Source organism: Pinus tabuliformis, chromosome 9 (genome assembly GCF_031772625.1).
Source record: "Pinus tabuliformis cultivar Carrire ecotype Pingquan chromosome 9, CPIR1, whole genome shotgun sequence".
Taxonomy (NCBI): Eukaryota; Viridiplantae; Streptophyta; class Pinopsida; order Pinales; family Pinaceae; genus Pinus; species Pinus tabuliformis.
Genome location: NC_142307.1, coordinates 1765950885 through 1765969212, shown reverse-complemented (window position 1 = coordinate 1765969212; position 18328 = coordinate 1765950885). Strand labels below are relative to the sequence as shown.

Sequence of the window (18328 nt, the reverse complement as noted above, 5' to 3'; positions counted from 1 at the left end):
GTTGTTTTAGTAGCTGGTGTTTTGAGCATTGAGCAAAGTAGATTTCAGCAGCGGGAGAAAGAGATTTCAGCAGCAAGAGAAGGAGATTTCAGCAAGAGATTTCTGTAGCAGCAGATTTGGCTCAGCTACAGCCATATTTATCTTCTCTTTTCTGGCATTTCCGGGTAGTTTCAACCACAGAAAATTAATTTGGGTAAGCCACATTCATTTTGTTAGTTTTTTCTTACTAGTTCTTCAAATTTTCTAGGGTTTATGCAGCTAAATTGCTGAAAAACGTTTTTTATTTATAGATTTGTTTTTTAAATTTATTTTTGCAGCAGATTTGGCTCAGCTACAGCCATATTTCTCCTCTTTTCTGGCATTTTAGGGTAGATTCAGCCACAGATAATTCATTTGGGTAAGCCACATTTATTTCTTAGTTTTTTCCTTACTATTTCTTTAATTTTTCTAGGGTTTATACAGCCAAAAATATGAAAAACGTTTTTATAAATTTATTATTTACAGATTTGTTTTTTTAATTTATTTTTGCAGCAATGGCTTCCAGCCAAAGTGCAGCTGCAACTTCAAACCCTAGGGCCAACCCAAGGGCTGAATATTATCCTCTTTGGAGGCATGTGGTGAAGCTTCAAAAATGTGGAGGTGGTGGCTCATGGGAATGGCGATGCACTCTTTGCAATATTACGTACAAGGGCTCCTACCCAAGAGTGAAGGCGCATCTGTTGCATGGAGGAGGACAGGGGATTGTGGGTTGCTCAAAAACAGTAGACCCGTTGGTTAGGAGGGCATATCAAAGAGAGCAAGATGAGGCGGATGGTACTAAGAGGAGGCATGATGAGCATACTCAGGCTACATCTAACGTTGAGCCAAGGATTGTAGTTGAAGCAAGAAAGAGGAGAGGTGGTCTGGGTCACAGTCAAGAACATGAACAAGCAGCACCCAAACATACCAGAGGCTCAGGGGCATCCCAATCAGTTCAGGATAGCAGAATTGCTAGATTGGTGAATGTGCAAGCAAGAGAAGAAGCTGATTCCAGAGTTGCCAGGTGCATTTATGCATGTGGTATCCCATTCAATGTTGTTCGCTCTCCTTACTGGCAAGATATGTTGAGGGCAGTTAACAAAGCTCCTCAAGGGTACAAGGGGCCCAACTATGAGAAAGTCAGAACCCAGCTTCTCAAAAATGAGAAGGAACTTGTGGAGGACGTTTTAGCTCCAATTCGTTCTTCCTGGAGTAGCTCTGGGGTTACCATAGTCTCAGATGGTTGGACAGATATGAGGCGCAGACCATTGATAAATATCATTGCCACTTCCCCCAAAGGAGCAATGTTTATCAAGGCAGAAGACTGCTCAGGAGAGGTGAAAGATGCACAGTTCATTGCTGATATTATTATAAAAGCTATTGAACAAATAGGGGCTAACAGGGTGGTGCAAGTTATCACGGATAATGCACCAGTTTGCAAAGCTGCAGGTTTGATTATTGAGGGGAGGTATGACAACATATTTTGGACACCATGCATTGTCCATAATCTGAATCTGATCTTAGAGGAGATCGACAACAAAGTTTCCTGGATAAAGGAAGTCACAGGGGATGCAAGGGAGATTATCAAATTCATCACCAACCACCACCAGTCTCAGGCCATATTTCGAGAGTACTCCAAATTGGAGTTGTTAAAAGTTGCTGAGACAAGATATGCCTCAAACTTCGTGATGTTGCGCCGCCTTGTTGAGGTTAAGCATGCATTAGTTTCTATGGTGGTGAGTCAACTGTGGATTGAGTGGAGACAAGCAGATTCAGAGCGGGGATCTATGGTGCGTAGATTGTGCCTTGATGAGGATTGGTGGAGCAAGGTAGATTTCTTGCTAAAGTTCACAACCCCTGCATTTGAGCTTCTCCGGAGTGCTGACACTGACCAACCTTTCTTGGGAGAGGTATATGATGGCATGGATTCCATGGTTGAGAAAACTATGGAAATCATTTCGCAGGAGTCTCCACAACTTCTGTTTGTTGATGATCATTTTGCTGGTTTGATCAAGAAAATCATTGTTGACCGGTGGAACAATTTCAATACACCATTGCACACTTTAGCACATGCTTTGAACCCCAAATTTTATGATGAGGAGCTTATTGCTAAAAGCAATGGGAAGAGGAAGGCACCCCATAAGGATAGAGAGGTGGCTAATGGGGTGAAAAAAGCACTAATGAGAATGTTTCCTTCTCACCTACATAGGGAGGTAAAGGAGGAATTTGCCAGTTTTGCTGCAGGAATAGATGATTATGCAGATATATCAGCTTTGGCGGAGAGAAGCACCATGAATCCAGTTAGGTGGTGGATTTGTCATGGAGCAAATGGTGTACATTTGCAAAGCCTTGCCATTCGTATTCTTTCACAAGTGGCAAGCTCTTCATCAGCAGAAAGGAATTGGAGCACTTATGGTTTTATTCATTCTGTGAAGCGCAATAGGTTGGGCTCACAGAAAGCAGAGGATCTTGTTTATGTGCACTCCAACCTTCGCCTTGCATCTCGTAGGGGTCCAGAATACAACAGTGGTCCTTCTAAAGAATGGGATGTGGATGCAGAAAATCCTGATTTGGATCTCTCTCTTGCTGCCCTGAATATTGAGGAGGATTCTGGAAGTGGAATTGGTGCATCATCTTCTTCAGCACCACCATCCACTGTTGAGCATTCTGCTGCTTCTATTTTTGATGAGGATTGTTATGATGAGGATTAGTCTTTTGTGACTTGTCTCTATAGTTCTTGCAGCCTTATAGTCTTTATTGTACTTGCAGCCTCATATACTAATATAAATAAAGGCTGATTTTGGATTTTCCAGTTCCTATATTTTTATTTTCATTATGTGATGAGTCATGAGTAAATGTGATCATTGTGATGTAAATTTAATCTTAATGTTAAAATGTTTAAGTAAATGTATCATTAATGCTTTATGATTGCAGTCTTGCACATATATATATTAATAATTTTTAAATGTTTTTAATATATATATATATATATATATATATATATATTATTATATATATTCGCGTTTCCCCGTTTCCAAAATTCGGGGAGGTCGCGTTTCGTTTCGCTTCCGCGTTTCGTGTCGCTTCCCCGTTTCCCCGTTTCGTGCAACTTAGATTCTTTCGCTATCGATATTCTTCATATTTCCAAGATCATGTCCTCTTATGGAGGATACACACTTTCCTTCATCCAAGCTCCCTCTCAACCTAGAGAGATCAACAACTTTATTCTTTCAGCTATACAGGCTCTTTCTTTTGCCTCATCATATCATCGGAGAACTAGAACATCATTCCTTCTATCTTCACATGGCAACAAGGTTATCTATTAATCAGTGATGCAAACTTCAATGTTATCAAGGTTCTTGTAGCTCCCTCTTTCCTTCATGCTCAACATCATCATTAAGTCATCAACAAGTATGAGGTAGGCAAGATATCTTCAACATCTTGAAGATTATGTACCTACAAATCTCAATAACAAGTATAACCAAGCATAAATATGCAAGAGCATGAAGTTAACTTTATCAATTTAGGGTTAGCATGTTATCATAATAGGAGCATCTAGGGTTACCAAAAACTTAAAACAAGAAATTAAACTTTAGACATTCAAAACCTAAACCTAGTTAAGTTTCCAATCAACAAGGTCTACACTTTTCATGCCCTAGACTTTCACAGAAATATATGTTAGGGTTTTGTCACAAACCCTAGATTCTTTTACCAAAAATTAAAATTTAGACATTAGCAATTAAATTTAATCATAACGAAATTTATGCCCTAGAACATCATATCAAATTTCTACTAGAGTTTTTGTCGTAAACCCAAAATACAAATATTAAAACTTCAAGGTTAGATACTCAACAATTTTGGCTAGGGACATCATATCAAATTTCTACTAGCGTTTTTGTCATAAACACTAAATACAAATATCAAAATTTCAAGGTTAGATATTCAACAATTTGGGCTAGGGTTTTAATCATATGGAAGTACATACACCTAGGGTTTCATTCCTAGGTATTGACATTGACTATTGGCAGGGTTTTTTCATAAACCCTAATTCATCAAACCCTAAAAAACTTGAGTTTCATCATATAACTTAGATCTTAACAACAAACCATAAAAATTTAGGGTTTTATCTCAACAAACCTTAAACATCAAGAGATTAGGACTTCATTATATGTTCTAGACTTTATCAACAAACCCTAAGTAGACCAGGGTTTCATCAAAACATCACCAAACCCTAAACATCAAAAGGCTAGTGTTTTCATAGTGAATCCTAAATATTAGGGTTTTACTAAAAGTGAACAAAAAGTACATAGAATGATAAGGGTAGATTAAAACTAGAGATTAAGCACCCTAACAATATAGAATCTTAAAGATTTTATAGCAAACCCTAGACATGAAAGAGTTAGTAATCCAAAGAAAATTTTAAAATGGTACATTTGTGAGAAAGGAAACAAGTGAATGAGAGTGAGTCTTTCATATATAGTATATAGTATATACTATCTAGGGTTTACAAACTCTAGTCATTAACAATCTTTAAACAGAACTTGTCAACCCTATAATCATACAATGAACTAACCTTAAGACATCAGATTCTTAACAAATTAACAAGTTATGCATACCTCAAAACTTACGTACCTTTGTCTTTCATGCTTCAAAGCTTGATATTCCATTGAGCTTGTTTCCCTTTCCTTGCAAACTAAAGACAAATTATTAGATAACATAAAGAGTAATGTTAGTACTAACTTGTATTTGATGAGGACTTCATGGCTCCTTCCACAAGTTGAAGATGAACAATTTTGTCTCACTATTTCCTACAAAGAACCTTCTTCCAAGATTCATGTAGCCTTCTTTGATTCTTAAACTAGGGTTGGCATAACTTGTGTAATGGAGAAGCTACTACAGGTTTCCAAAAAGATTTCTCCTCACATATGATTCTTCTATGTCAGCTTTGATTGAGGCTCAAGGATTATATATAGGTACACTGATTCTCATCCTATTTCATAGTGGTCTTGTCTTCTTTCAAAGTGATTGTAGTTCAGCCCTTCAAATCTCTGAGATAACTTAAATTTCGGATTTCTGAGGTCACTTCAGGCCCTATACTTTAAAGTTTATACACAGATCTTACCTTCAGAGATTTTGGCTTGGTTAAGCCTCATAGTTTGGCCTTCTTTAACTCCAATTGAAGTTTCACGACTTTGCTTATTAACTCTTCTAATACCTTTCCCAGGTCTATGGTCTTAGTCACAAATATAAGGCTAGAGATATGCTCTTTCCAAACTTGGTTTTCCTTTGAGGTAGCTTGACCTTGCATTGAGGACATTTTTCCAAACCATACAAATTTTGTTCTTTAAGTCTATAGCTAGCTTCTGCTCTTATTTGATCCTGAAATAGAGGCAAAACAGTCTCGAAAATAATCTTCTTTAACCCTTCGGCCTAGATTTCTTGTGCTCAACTATTTTAGATGCATAATCAGTGCTTTAGCTTCTAAACAATAATGATTTTCAAGCTGCCAATGCTTCTTGACCTTAGCTCGGATACCATGTAGAGAAATCAGTACATGTAAATATTAAGGTTTGATTCCTCTTTTCTTGATAATTACTTGTGATATGTGTTGGCTTCTTTTACTTCTTTTTTATGTTGTCCTTCATCAAGCAATTACCAAATTAAAAGTTCATGAAGATCATAAGAACGAGAAACACAAGATGAAGGCACTCAGCCAGGGAAAAACCCTATAAAGGGGAAAACCCAATCACACTCTTCCTCTAGTAGATTCAAATCAAGATGAGGCAATCCAAGACCCTTCTGCCAAAGTCACCAAGTGTCAACTCCTCAAATATTGATTCAATACAGAATTTCGGCCCCCTAACAACAAAATTTTGGATCTACAGTTTTGCAGAAATTTTGGCGCCTACAACTTGCCCAGAAAACACTAAAAATCTTGCACGTGAGAGAGAGAGAGACAGATGCTCCAAACTTCGATTTTGCTTTCTCCTTGGATTAGTTCTTCTTCTCCTTGAATTTGCTCTTCTTTTCTCTTTCTATTGCAAATAAATTTTGTGTGAATGCTCCTCCAAATCAGTCAAACTGTCTCTATTTATACTACTTCCACAGGGTCAAATTCCCTTCAACTGTGCCAACTTGTAATGTTCCAAATATAAATTTAGCAGCAAATTGCTTCAAAAAATTTAGCCATCAACTCCATAAACAATTTGCATAAATCGAACCACAAATTTCACAGCAAAACAAAGAATGCTTTGATACCTCTGTAATGTCCCAAATCAAATTTTTGTCAAAAAATTCTTCAAAAAATTAAGTTGTCAATTAACATAACAATTGCACACATTTAACCATCAAATTAACGACAAAAACTAGAAATATACTCTGCAACTGAAGAATTAACAAGATGCACATGCAGTAGAACTCGGCCTTATTTTACTAATATAGAAAATGTTGGTACAAAACTGGAAATGGTTGAGGTAATGGCCTCAAAAGATAGTTGCTACAACACTAAATTGGGCCACCAAAATAACTGAACTGCGAAGCACAACTTGTGAATTCTGGATGAATTCACCAAGGGAAGAGTTGGGTGCTTGCCCACTCACTGCGTCACCCGAGGGTTTCCGTCCTGGGGTTACTACTGAAGCTGGAAACTCCTGGTTCTCCAAACCTCTCCACAAGAAAGAAAATTCAACTCCAAGATGTCTCCAAATGACCTCCTCCTCCTCTTTTATAGATCTGATGGATAAATCTCCAAGCCTTTAGAAGCATCTTATTTTATTATTTTATATTTATTCTAGAAACTTCTCCATTGACTTTATCTTAAGTGACTTTTTAATTTTATTTTATTTCACTTAAGTCACTTTTGGGCCTTTTCCTCCAATTAATTATTTTTCCTTAATTAAATGACTAATTAAAGTCATTTTTAATTAAAGAAAATGGTAAATCGCCCACCATACTCTCTCCACCCACTGGAGGTCACTTCTCAGTATTACTTCCTGTATATCTTCTCGTTTTGGTTCCAACGAGCTATTACACTGAGGTGTTCCATCAAATAATCTTCCCGGAATGCCACCTTGAGCATAATTAATTAAGTTAGGCCCCATAATAATGCTATTTTTTTAAAGTTGTCGAAATGCAACAGAACGAAAGGCAAGTTGTGTGAATGATGGAATATGCCAAGCAAATGCCATCGGATCCCATAAAAACTCCTCAAAACTCCCCCGAGACACTTGATGATCTAATCCTGCTCCTGTGGCTTGGCCATCACATACTCTAGAAAATAAAAATGGGGACATAACAAATCCTCCCACCCCAAGATTGCTTGCCCTCAAGCAATTTTCACCTATCCATTGTAGAGGAATCTGCCAATTGATATTAGGATCCCATATGAACCATTGCTCCACAGCATGCCTCCAAGAAATCCAAAACATAACTGGATCCCTCAATACCTGGATCCCAAACCCATCTCTGACTCAACCTGCTACCAGTAGATCCACCAGGATCCCAATGCCACCATGGCCAATCATCTGTGATCTGACATTACTCTGTCTCTGATCATAGATTCTACTTCACAAGTAGAATGCCAACTCATCACCTCTATCCATTCCAACCCTTGGCATAGACCAAGTTCAACCCCACTATGTTGATGCAGTGATGGAGCGCTAATGGACAGCCAACCTATGCCCTGCTACCAATTGGGGCAGGTAGTGCCCCTATCTCTAAGGGCCCCTGTTGTACTACGCTCCCGACTAAGAATGACACTCCATCAATAAAACACCAACTCATGATCTCCTATTAATCCAACGTATGAGAAGGATCGAATGCGTGGGCACCTGCATATGGAACAAGTCCCCTATGTTGCACCATGCCCAACTCGCATTGCTCTATCCGGTCCATCAATAAGATTTGTCCAAGAAATCCTGCTCCTCTTGCTATAATAGGAAAAAGTGGGCAAGCTACACTGCAAGCCCTATCTATGTACTCCTGGAGAGGGTTGCACCTTGAAAGTACTGCAACTTTGTCAGTTGCTTGTGCATCCTACCTGTGCCTCATTAGTGGGTGGACCCAAAGATGGATGCACCACCATCTCAAAATGATCCTCCCTCATTTGACTCGAAACACCAAGCTCCTCCAGTCTACCAACCTCCTGCAAATCTATCTTGTCAGGCTCCAGCACTTCCTGATGACAAGTGTCTGCAAGTAGTACAACCCTATCTGTGCATCTTTCTGCTCCTCATCAATGGTCAGTCCAAAAGAAGGTTTCTCATCCTCCTCTACCATGGATTCAACATGAACCTCGAACTGGCTCTCCACAAAAGGCTCATCATGCATACCGTGCATATTATCCTCATCAGTTGACTCATGCTCTACCATATGTTGCTCACACTGAATCGTCACTAGTGACTCATCACCCTAAATGTCTCTTATAGGGTCCACTGATTGCTCACCATACACACCGGAATATAAATATGGCCTGTCGTCACCAACTCCACATGACTGCTCAAGCTCCTCAAAGGCATCCTCATATGAACTCATGGACTTATCCAAAGCAGAATTCTCATCCTGCAAGTAAGAAAGAATCTCCTCCTGCTCTACCTCTGTCATCTCCTCCGCATCAGTCAAGCATGAGCGGTCAAGTCCTCAAGGTTCTTTGCAGGTGAAGCAAAGACCCTTCCTCCTCAGCTCATTCCTGATGCATGGTTGGTCACCACTAATCCTTCGCAACTCCTCTTGGGTCAATCGTCTCCTAAACAAACCAATGTTCTGCTTAACCAACCTTTTGGCTAGTTCATAAGCAGCAGGTGAGACCAATTGTTCTCTCCTCCAAATGGCCAACAACCTAGACTGCAACCTCCTGCAAATGAAAGCATGTTGCATAGCCTTCCATACATGAGGACAAAATGGACTACATGTGCATTATGACTTTGTCAAGATGATGTCTCCTAACGTTGAAGAAGCAAGAACATCTGCAAGATCAAGTCATCACACTCCAACTCAAAAATGAGGTCATAAGATCTAACCAAGGCCATGACTTCTAGAATCTGTAACCTCTTCCCAAAGGTAAGGCTCTCACTATTATCCAAATCCTGAAAGGTCTCCAGTATCAATCTAAAGACTCTCCTCATAATGTCGTCAATATAAGGAGGTATAGGTGCGGTCAACATCATGAAACTACTGAGACAAGAGGCAACAGGAAGTTTGACCCCTACACAAGGATGCTCCAGAAATTTGTGTTGTATGATAGCAAGCATGGCTAGTTTTAGAGCCCAAATCAAGCTCTTCCATCTGACCAATGCACCTTGGAGAGGAGTAAAGCGAGTTCTTCTAGTTTGAGAAGTGCTTTTGTTGTACTCAACTCAGCCATTAATTTGACTCCATAGATGGCACTATGACCATTTTCTCAGTCAGATAGCTTAAGACAACCTTCATGACTATGACAATATTTTGACTTTGCTTACAACAGCATAACAACTCATGGCTAGTGTTACAAGACCCAACTTGCAAATTTAATGATTGAGCAGGAGAGTGCATGCAATAATTCAACAGACTTCAAAACAAATTTATATTGCTTGTATCAAACCCAAAATTTAACATATTGCTGTGATATGACAATAACACCCCAGAACAGTTTTTCCTCATTTGAAAATGAATACACAGTGAGCAAAGAAGAATGATTGAACCTGGTATTAAATTTCTGCCACAAGAATATAATACACAGTCCACTGGAGGTGATATTCCAGCACTCTGGAATTTCTTTAGCTGATATGCTCCTTTAATCCCCTGGGGTAAGCCCCAAGCCAGCTCTTACAGGGATATGAAATGAAGTTTCAGATTTGGAACACAAACCACTTGTCACTGTAGTTTGAACTCTTCTGACGCCAATATCCTCAAGCAAATGCTACTTGGTTTCTCCCAAGAAAATTGCTAGATACTTCAATGATACGGTCCTTTTTTTCCCTTACAGATAGAGATGGCTACCTCTGAGATTATAACTCAGTGAAATGAGTGAATACAGTGACTATAGAAGAAGGTGCTAGTTCAAGATACCATAGCAATACTAAACAGATTTCTAACAGGGATTATGTTGTATATTCTGCCCTCAAAGCGCATTGATGGTGGCGAGTATAGCCAATGATTAATTGTCTTAGGTCTAAGTTGCACGAAACGGGGAAACAGGTACAAGTTTCGGAAACAGGCACGGGTACAAAATGTGACCTCCCCCCCCAAATTTTGGAAACGGGGAAACACAATATTTACATATATATTAGGACATTTAAGAAATATGTGCAATCATAAAGCATATATGATACATTCTAATTTATTACATTATAATTAAATTGTCAATTGTCAATGCATAAAATATAAGTCTCTAAATTTACATCACATTTACCTATGAATGATCACATAATGAAAATAGCAATATCCAAAATCAGCCACGAGAAGTTTCTAATTTCTTGTCTCGTGCTTGATTGGGAGTCTCCTCCTACATAGTCGAACGACCTTAGTGCTCCTGATTAAATACAAGTTCCATACCCTAGTATCCTACGTGCTCTTGATTATTGGAAGTCTCCCTTGCATAGAGGGCTTGGTTTTCTTGATTAAATACAAGTTCCATACCATAGTACATGACAAAATCCAATGGAAACATTGCAATTCCCCCAATCCTAAAATCCTGAAAAAAAGATAAGTCTGCTGGATTTTGAGTGAGATCTAAAATTCTACTTTCTTCATATGAATTCCAATGAGGGTGAAACCACTCTCAAACATCCTGAGTCATTTCATGGTAATGTTGAAAATTTAAGTAAAAGTATGTCACTTTTACTTTAAGAATTTAACATTACCATGAACTGCATATCAACACTAGGGCCATAGGCTTGAACATTAGACTGCCCACTCAAAAAACCCTCTTTTTTATAACTTGAGAGGAATCTAGAAGATATTTTAGTTTCCCAATAAAAAATTAGAAGTGAAAAAATTTATAAAAAAAATACAAGAAAAAGTCAAGTTAGAAGAGGAAGCTCCATTGTACGGCCTGGAAACGTGTTTCCGGTCGTACTGGCCACGTTTCCTTGGAGGGCTAAGATTAATTCTCAAGATTTGGATGCCTCATACATTGGCCCTATTGACCCTACCGCCTACACCTACCTACAAGTCAGTGAGAAAAGTATTCAACCTCACAAGGTGTGGTTGGTGGCAGGGAATTCAAAGAAGGGGTTGTCACACTAATCTCGACTCTCTCCATTTGAGCTATCTCCTAGGTTAGCTAAGGTGGGTGGTCCCTAATGAAAAGTTAATTTAAAAAGGATGTGAGTTTCTAGGAGAATTGTTATAGTTAAATAGATTATCTCTTTAAGATTAATAAGAAAAAAATTGATATGAGCAATAACCATCATAAGATAAGCATGAAATACATAAACAACCAGTGCCTTCAAAGTATTTGCTCTTTAAGAAATGAAATTGTATTTTGCTTCAAATGAAATGAAATGATTTCAAATGGAAAGTCAAAATAAACCTGAAAAGTGAAACTCTAAATTGTTAACACAAGATATTATAAATGTTTTCAAGATGAATAAGTCTACAAATCAAAGCATGGAAACTATCTTGCTCAAAAAGATACAAAAATAATCTAGAAGAGGCTAGGCCAAAGAGTGTGAGCAAGTTCTCCTCTTTGACTAGTCATGACTTAGCTCTTTGAAATAGCTAGATATTAATAAATGAAGTACAATACGTAAAAAATATTTTTTCCAAGTTTGATATTTTGATGGAAGAAATAAAAGCTTCAAGAAACTTGAAGGAATCTCTGCAAGACACAAATAAGATATAGATGAGACTTTGGAATTCAAAACATGCAGGTTCTTGAATATTTTTCAAAAATGGGTTGATTCCTCCAAAAATTTCCCCTCACGCTTGAAAAGCTTCATCAAATAATGATTCATTTACAAAACTTCACCACAAATCATTAAATCGACATGAAATTAAATAAGTGCAGTGAAAAGAATTCCTAGAGATACATTTATTATCCACTAGAAGATTTATTTTCCTAAAACAAATAATTAATTCTTATGCTAATATGAGATCGCTGCATACTAGCATAACCTGAAACAAGCATGAAAGAAATAATGACATGAGGAAATAAATAGAAGCATAACAACAAGTCAAGAATTTACCACACATGCAAAGAGAAGAACACCATCATGCTTTACCCCAAAGATTGTTGTATTATATTGCAAGTAGTGAATACAATCCCGCAGAGTCTCCTCAAGCACAATAGCTCGTATTACATGATACAATATGAAAGCCATGGCTCTATTATATAGAGAGTTGGGAGCAAATCCCAATGAAGAATGACAATGGCAAATGGCATTGGAGCCAATCTCAATGTAAAAGTGATTAAACAAGTGGCATGAGGTGACAATTCCAAAGAGAAATTCGAATTTGTTGAATGGAGCTCCAATGCCAAGTGTAAAAATCGAATTCTGACAAGTGTACATCATCTTTTTCTTCCCTTATGTGCTAAATTCGAATTTTATGATAGAATTACAAGTGTATATGGGTGGTAATCCATATGGGGACGATTTCCCACAAAAATCTCCACCAAATATTCTCCCAGATCCTCCCAATTGTGCATTAGCTTCACAAATTCGAATTTCCAAGTAAGCAGCTATCTCCTTTAATGCCAAAAATTCCAATTTTATTTGAGCACACGTCATTTCCTTGATTTTAGGAGTCCACATCACCTTGGGACTTCATTTTAACTCCCCCATAATTTTCCACCTCATTTCCACAACATTTAGCATGTGTGGACATTTATTTTTCACAATTTATTTAATTTTTGGTTTAATTAATTGCCAAATTTCCCACTAAACTTGGGAAAAGTGGGTTTTGAGGGTTCAAAACACATTTTTAACCCTTCAAAGTGTGTCATAGTAGAAAGTTGAGGGTGAGAGGTGCAAATTTCATTACTCATACCCCATACAATTTCTCTAGACATCACTTATTACATTACAAATATAATTTTATTAGCAATTTCCACAGTGCGGAAAATCTAAAAAATTAAAAAATAACTACCTAGACCTAACCAAATTCTACGAAATTTTTTGTGTGATCTAGTATGGTAATATAAATCGACTCTAGACACTAAGATGTGTTAGGGGCTCAACCTTCAAACCGTCACCTCAGCTTTGGGGTAAAACGTGAGTGAAAAAACCCAAAAATTATCCGCCTCTAAAAAAGAAGGAATAATTAAAGAGATAAAAAAAAAACACTCTAAGGTGTACTCGTTTGCTTATCGAGTCCCAACATCCTAGGCCTGTTACAGACTCAAAAACTCATCATTACTAGTATCACTTATTACAATTCCCCGCAGGGTGTCAAATCTGGGTACAAGAAAGATGATGAGAAGACAAAAAAAGAGTTAAAAAAACTTTGTTGAATGATGATATCTGATGGTACAAGTGTCCTCTGGATCATCCTTGGGCATGGAGTCTTCATATAATCATCAGGTGCCACTCCAGTGGTCAACAAGCCCCATCTTTAAGTGAATTCCTAGTACTTTATAATGTCTTTTCTCCTTTGCACTTTTTCTCTCATAAAAGTGAACTTTAAAACATAAAGCCACTATAATTTTAAAAAGTGTCACATGTACATTTTCCTCATAAAGTGATTTTATAACACAAATAATTTTAATAATAAAGTACAAGGAACATAATACATTAAAAGTACATTTTCCCTCATCACTTAATTATAACACCTCAGGTCCACCACAAAAGTTATTAAAGTGTCTTCCTAGGCCTAGAGACCAAAGACCATAGGAAACACTTCGTTGGTACCCTCCGTATTTTTTCAACACAAATCAATTTGGGCACTCAAGAAAACCCCATGTTAAGTACATTATCAAAATCCTTACTTGATTATGATAACCAAAATTACACTAAACGATTGAAAGAGTATATTGATATTTTTCATGGAGTTACGATGATTTGAAAACTTTCAATATAATCCAGCATAAGATTCCCCTAAAGGATGGCATAAAACCTTTTCAGCAAATAGTAGATTAATAAGAAATCGTAAGGGTCATGAAAGGATATGGACAAACAACACCAATCAAGGCCTCCTATTTGTGTCACTCCTAGACAATGAAAGAAAAACCCAAGCGATACACTTGACTAGGAAGAAAGGATGACCAACAAGGTGAAATTAGGCAACAACTACAACATCCAAGCATCATGATCCATTATCTGATTTCAACAAATGATCCTTACTTAGATGCCCTAAAACATTAAATGTAGGCACTTTGCATGAGACAATGACTAGTGAACCTCATGGTCATTTACCTACCATCATCTAGCAAGCAATTTGATTAAGTGGATGACCTAACCAATGTGTGGGTGAGAGGAATTTGAGGAGTTTCTATCTGAGGATCATATGAGGGCGCTAGCTAGAAATCTACATATTAGTAGAAAAGGTTTCTCCTAGTATTACCAATGTACATGGATGGGAAACAAAGCCTACAAATGCAAATTAATGTTCTATCAAGCTTTTATTATCTTCAACAATTGATGATCAACCTTGGTAAAACCAATGTTATGATCTTCAAAGCATCGAAGATATTTCTTTCATATTTCTTTATGACTTACAATTCCGCTTTTGGGAGGGAAGAGATCGAGATCACAATAGCTTACACATACCTGGGGGTCTAGTTCACAGGGCCTCATTTCAGCATGCATCAAGCCCTCCAAACTCAGCTTAGGAAAGGTTGACTCCCTAGCCATCATCAAGAGACAATGTCTCTGAGCTTAGTTTTAGGATATCTTATCCAAACTTTACCTCGTGGAGGTCATTATTAAATCCATAGTCCTCTATGGTTTAGAGAGTTGGTGACCGAGCTTGCTACATACAAAGTCGGTGCAAACGAAAAGGGTTCATCCAGTGAAAACATACAATTCCCTAGTCCATTATTTAGGTGAAATTTGGACTCCAACCCTTATCCTCAAGGCTATCTTTCATCTAGTCCCTTTCCTACATAAGCCCAAGACCTTTGAGGACTCTACCTTTAAGGAAGAGAGACACCTCTACCTTGCACTCTACTCCTCAAAGGTCCTTGCCTCATATTCCCACACTAGTCATGCACAAGGTTGGTTTTCAAGGGCCTCTCAACTTCCCTAGTCAATGACCATCTACCCAAAGCACCTTCACCACTTTAAGTAATCTCTAGAAGTGTAAGGTCATCTCTTGCCAACCAAACATGATCTAAATCAAGTCATTCGAGAGGGCATCGACAAATTGTACATCCAAGATACTTGGACCAGTGTTGCACGAAGCGGGAGCGAAGCGGAAGCGCGAAGCGCGGAAGCGTCATTTTCCAAAAATCTAGGGAGCGAAGCGTCCGCGGAAGCGTCTGCTATATATATATATATATTTTTATATATTTTTTTGCATATATACTCAAAACAAACATCCCAAATACCAAATTAATTGTAGAAGACATGAAAACATGCATATTTTTGCATAAATCAAGATAGATATGGCATCCATGATTCCATTGTAGTTACTAGTATGTACAACAATCATCTATATTCTAGCTATTACAAACATACATCAAATTTTTAAGCATATTATAAAACATAAAACATTTAAGCATATTATAAAACATAAAACATAGAGCATATTATGATTTATCTAGCAAGTGAGCAACTGTCAACATTTGTCATGTCCAAAATTCAAATAATAATGTTTACAAAATATGTCACTTGGTCACCGCCAAGCCAAAAAGGTTCAAAATTCAAATTCACAAGTCTACAAGTCTAATGAGTAATCTATAGACTATGACAAAAAGAAGTAGATTGTGAATATATCTACTAATCTCTCCTCCTTCCACCACGAATAGAACGTGATGGCGTGCCTCCACGTGGTGGCAATGAAGAAAATGGTCCCTGTGTAAGTCGTGGCACTGGAACTGATGAAGAAGAACCCCCTGCTGTTGGTGTTGAACCATGGAACCTAGGACCAGATGGGGGTGGGGGTGGTGGCATATCAACACGGTCATCATCATCCTAGAATCGCTCAAAAAATTCATGCAAAAAAAAAAAAACACTAGTTAACAAAAAAATTAAAAACATGAATTAGAGAAATGCTTTATAAGGGAAAATTGGAAAATTCATACCACAATGGACATACCTGGATAAGAGCATCCTCTAATTGCTCTAGTTGCAACACTCCATCCTCCAAATTGGGCTCCTCTGGATGCTTGTCCCAAGTCAACAAGTCTTTATTAGACTTTGCATCTTCACAGTAATGGGACAACAATCGCAAGTTGTAATGAACATAAACCAAGCTCTCTGCCCGGTCTAAACTCAACCTGTTCCTTTTAACACTGTGGATGAAAGAATAAGAGCTCCAACACCTCTCTGCAGAAGAAGTGTTTACCACCTGTGATAGCACCCGCAATGCCAAACTCTGTAGAAGTGGAGTAGGCCCTCCATGCATGTTCCACCACTCAAGAGCAGAAAAATGCTCTCGATCTTCAATTGAATGCATGCTCCCAAATGGACCAGTGTTGAGCGTATAGTTGCTCACCTGTCTCCGTACCAATGCAGCCTCCTCATTATCAGGGATTAATCTACTCAATGCAGCCATATATTTTTCGTGAACCTCTTTATCTTGGTGTGGTTTTTTCCTGCTTCCCCCCCCAGGTGCTGGTTTTGAAAGCCATGATGGATGATAGTACCTAGGTGTCAAAACATATGCTAATGCATGCAATGGAACATTTAGCATATCCCATCGCTTTTCCACCTCTTCACGAATATAATTGTACAAGGTGGTATCTCTAGGCTCAACAATGTCTTTAATCTGCCCCAACATGCTATCCATTTGCTCATACACCTCCCCAATTACTGGTCGATCTGAATCTGCAAACTTGATCATGTAATAATTGGTTTGGTGAATTGCAAAACATATTTAACCTGTGACCAAAAGTAAGTGTCAAGAACAGTGTCCTTGACTACATTAGCAGTAGCACCATCTGTACACTGGTTAATTTCATCCCATGTTTCAGCACACACCAGATTAGTTAAAGCTTGTCTCACCTTCACTAGCCGCCTAAAGGTGAGGTAATAACTAGCAAATCTTGTCTTTGCAATTTTAAGCAATTGCAACTTGGAGTAAGTGCCATAGAAGTAGTTTACCCTTGTATGCCCTGTGATGAATTTAATGAGCTGCTTCCCTTTCCTGTAAACCTCAGCAATCCACCCACATTCTTTGTGTTTCACAATATCATGCATCAAAAGGTTCAATGTGTGAACCAGGCACCCAGACCAAAAGATGTGTGGATGAGTACGCTCAATAATTTTTCCTGCTGCCTTACAATTTGCTGCATTATCTGTGATCACTTGAACCACATTATTCGGACCAACATCTTTGATTGATTTCAATAGGAGATCTGCAATGTTTTGTGCAGTTGCACTGATGGAGGAGGAGTCATGACATGCAATAAATACTGCACCCTTAGAAGAAACACCAAGAACATTTATCAAATGTTGGTTTCTAATATTTGTCCACCCATCTGATACAATGGATACCCCATAATCCACCCACTCATGTGTAAAACGTGTCAAAGCTCTTTGAACCTTAGCTTTTTCTCTTTCTAATAACACTGTTCTAGCTTTCTCATAGTTGGGGGCCTTGTATCCTTTTGGGGCTTCATTGATGGCCTTTACCATGTCATGCCAATAGGGAGAGCGAAGCACATTGAATGGTACACCGCAAGCACAAAGAAAACGGACTACCTTTCCATCCACATCATCCCTCCCAGCAACATTAAGGAAATCCCCTATTGTTTTTCTACCTCCAGAGGTTGCAGAAGTACCATGAGGAGATGGGCAACTACCAAATTTAGAGGTTGCACTTGATTCTGAATGAGTTTTTTGTTTCTTGTTTTTTTGTTGTGCAGCCATCTCTATTTTGATGTATTTTTGTCTTTGTTCACTTGAAATTTTTGGGCAAATGGCTACCCCCACAGAACCCTTTTTTTCATCACTCTCTAGCACCCCACAAAGATGCCTCCTCAGACGGGTATATGAACCCGTATATGGTTTTCCTCCATGACAATCATGAGGGCACATCCATTTGTAAGATCCACCACCCTTTCCCCCTTCAAGTTTGGTCACATAGTTCCACAAGGGATTTGATGTACCTTTCCCATCTTGTGCTTCAGTGTCCTCTTCAAGTTCATCCCCTTCCTCTTCAAACCCTTCCTCCTCATCATACATTGGGTCACTACTATTAGGACCAAGTTCATCCCCTTCCTCTTCCCCTC

At 38.2% G+C, this 18328-nt stretch overlaps 2 protein-coding genes across 5 annotated transcripts in view; both read right to left on the bottom strand.

Annotated features, from left to right (window-relative positions):
* Positions 1-18328, bottom strand: part of LOC149155848 (protein NUCLEOLAR FACTOR 1-like) — a 305921-nt gene that overhangs the window by 60255 nt on the left and 227338 nt on the right. The gene's annotated exons all lie outside the window — the stretch shown is intronic.
* LOC149155849 (uncharacterized) lies at positions 15479-16963 on the bottom strand. The gene is made up of 2 exons (XM_089441272.1): positions 16192-16963; positions 15479-16067 (listed from the first exon to the last, which is right to left on the bottom strand). The coding sequence occupies exons 1-2, from the start codon at positions 16936-16938 to the stop codon at positions 15873-15875; spliced, it is 942 nt and encodes a 313-aa protein (XP_089297398.1). The 5' UTR covers positions 16939-16963; the 3' UTR covers positions 15479-15872.

Coding starts and splice junctions, on each gene's coding strand:
- LOC149155849 (XM_089441272.1), bottom strand. CDS start 16,938: ATGATCAAGTTTGCAGATTCAGATCGACCAGTAATTGGGGAGGTGTAT. Junction 16,068..16,191: donor TAGAGGATGCTCTTATCCAG/GTATGTCCATTG, acceptor GAGCGATTCTAG/GATGATGATGACCGTGTTGA.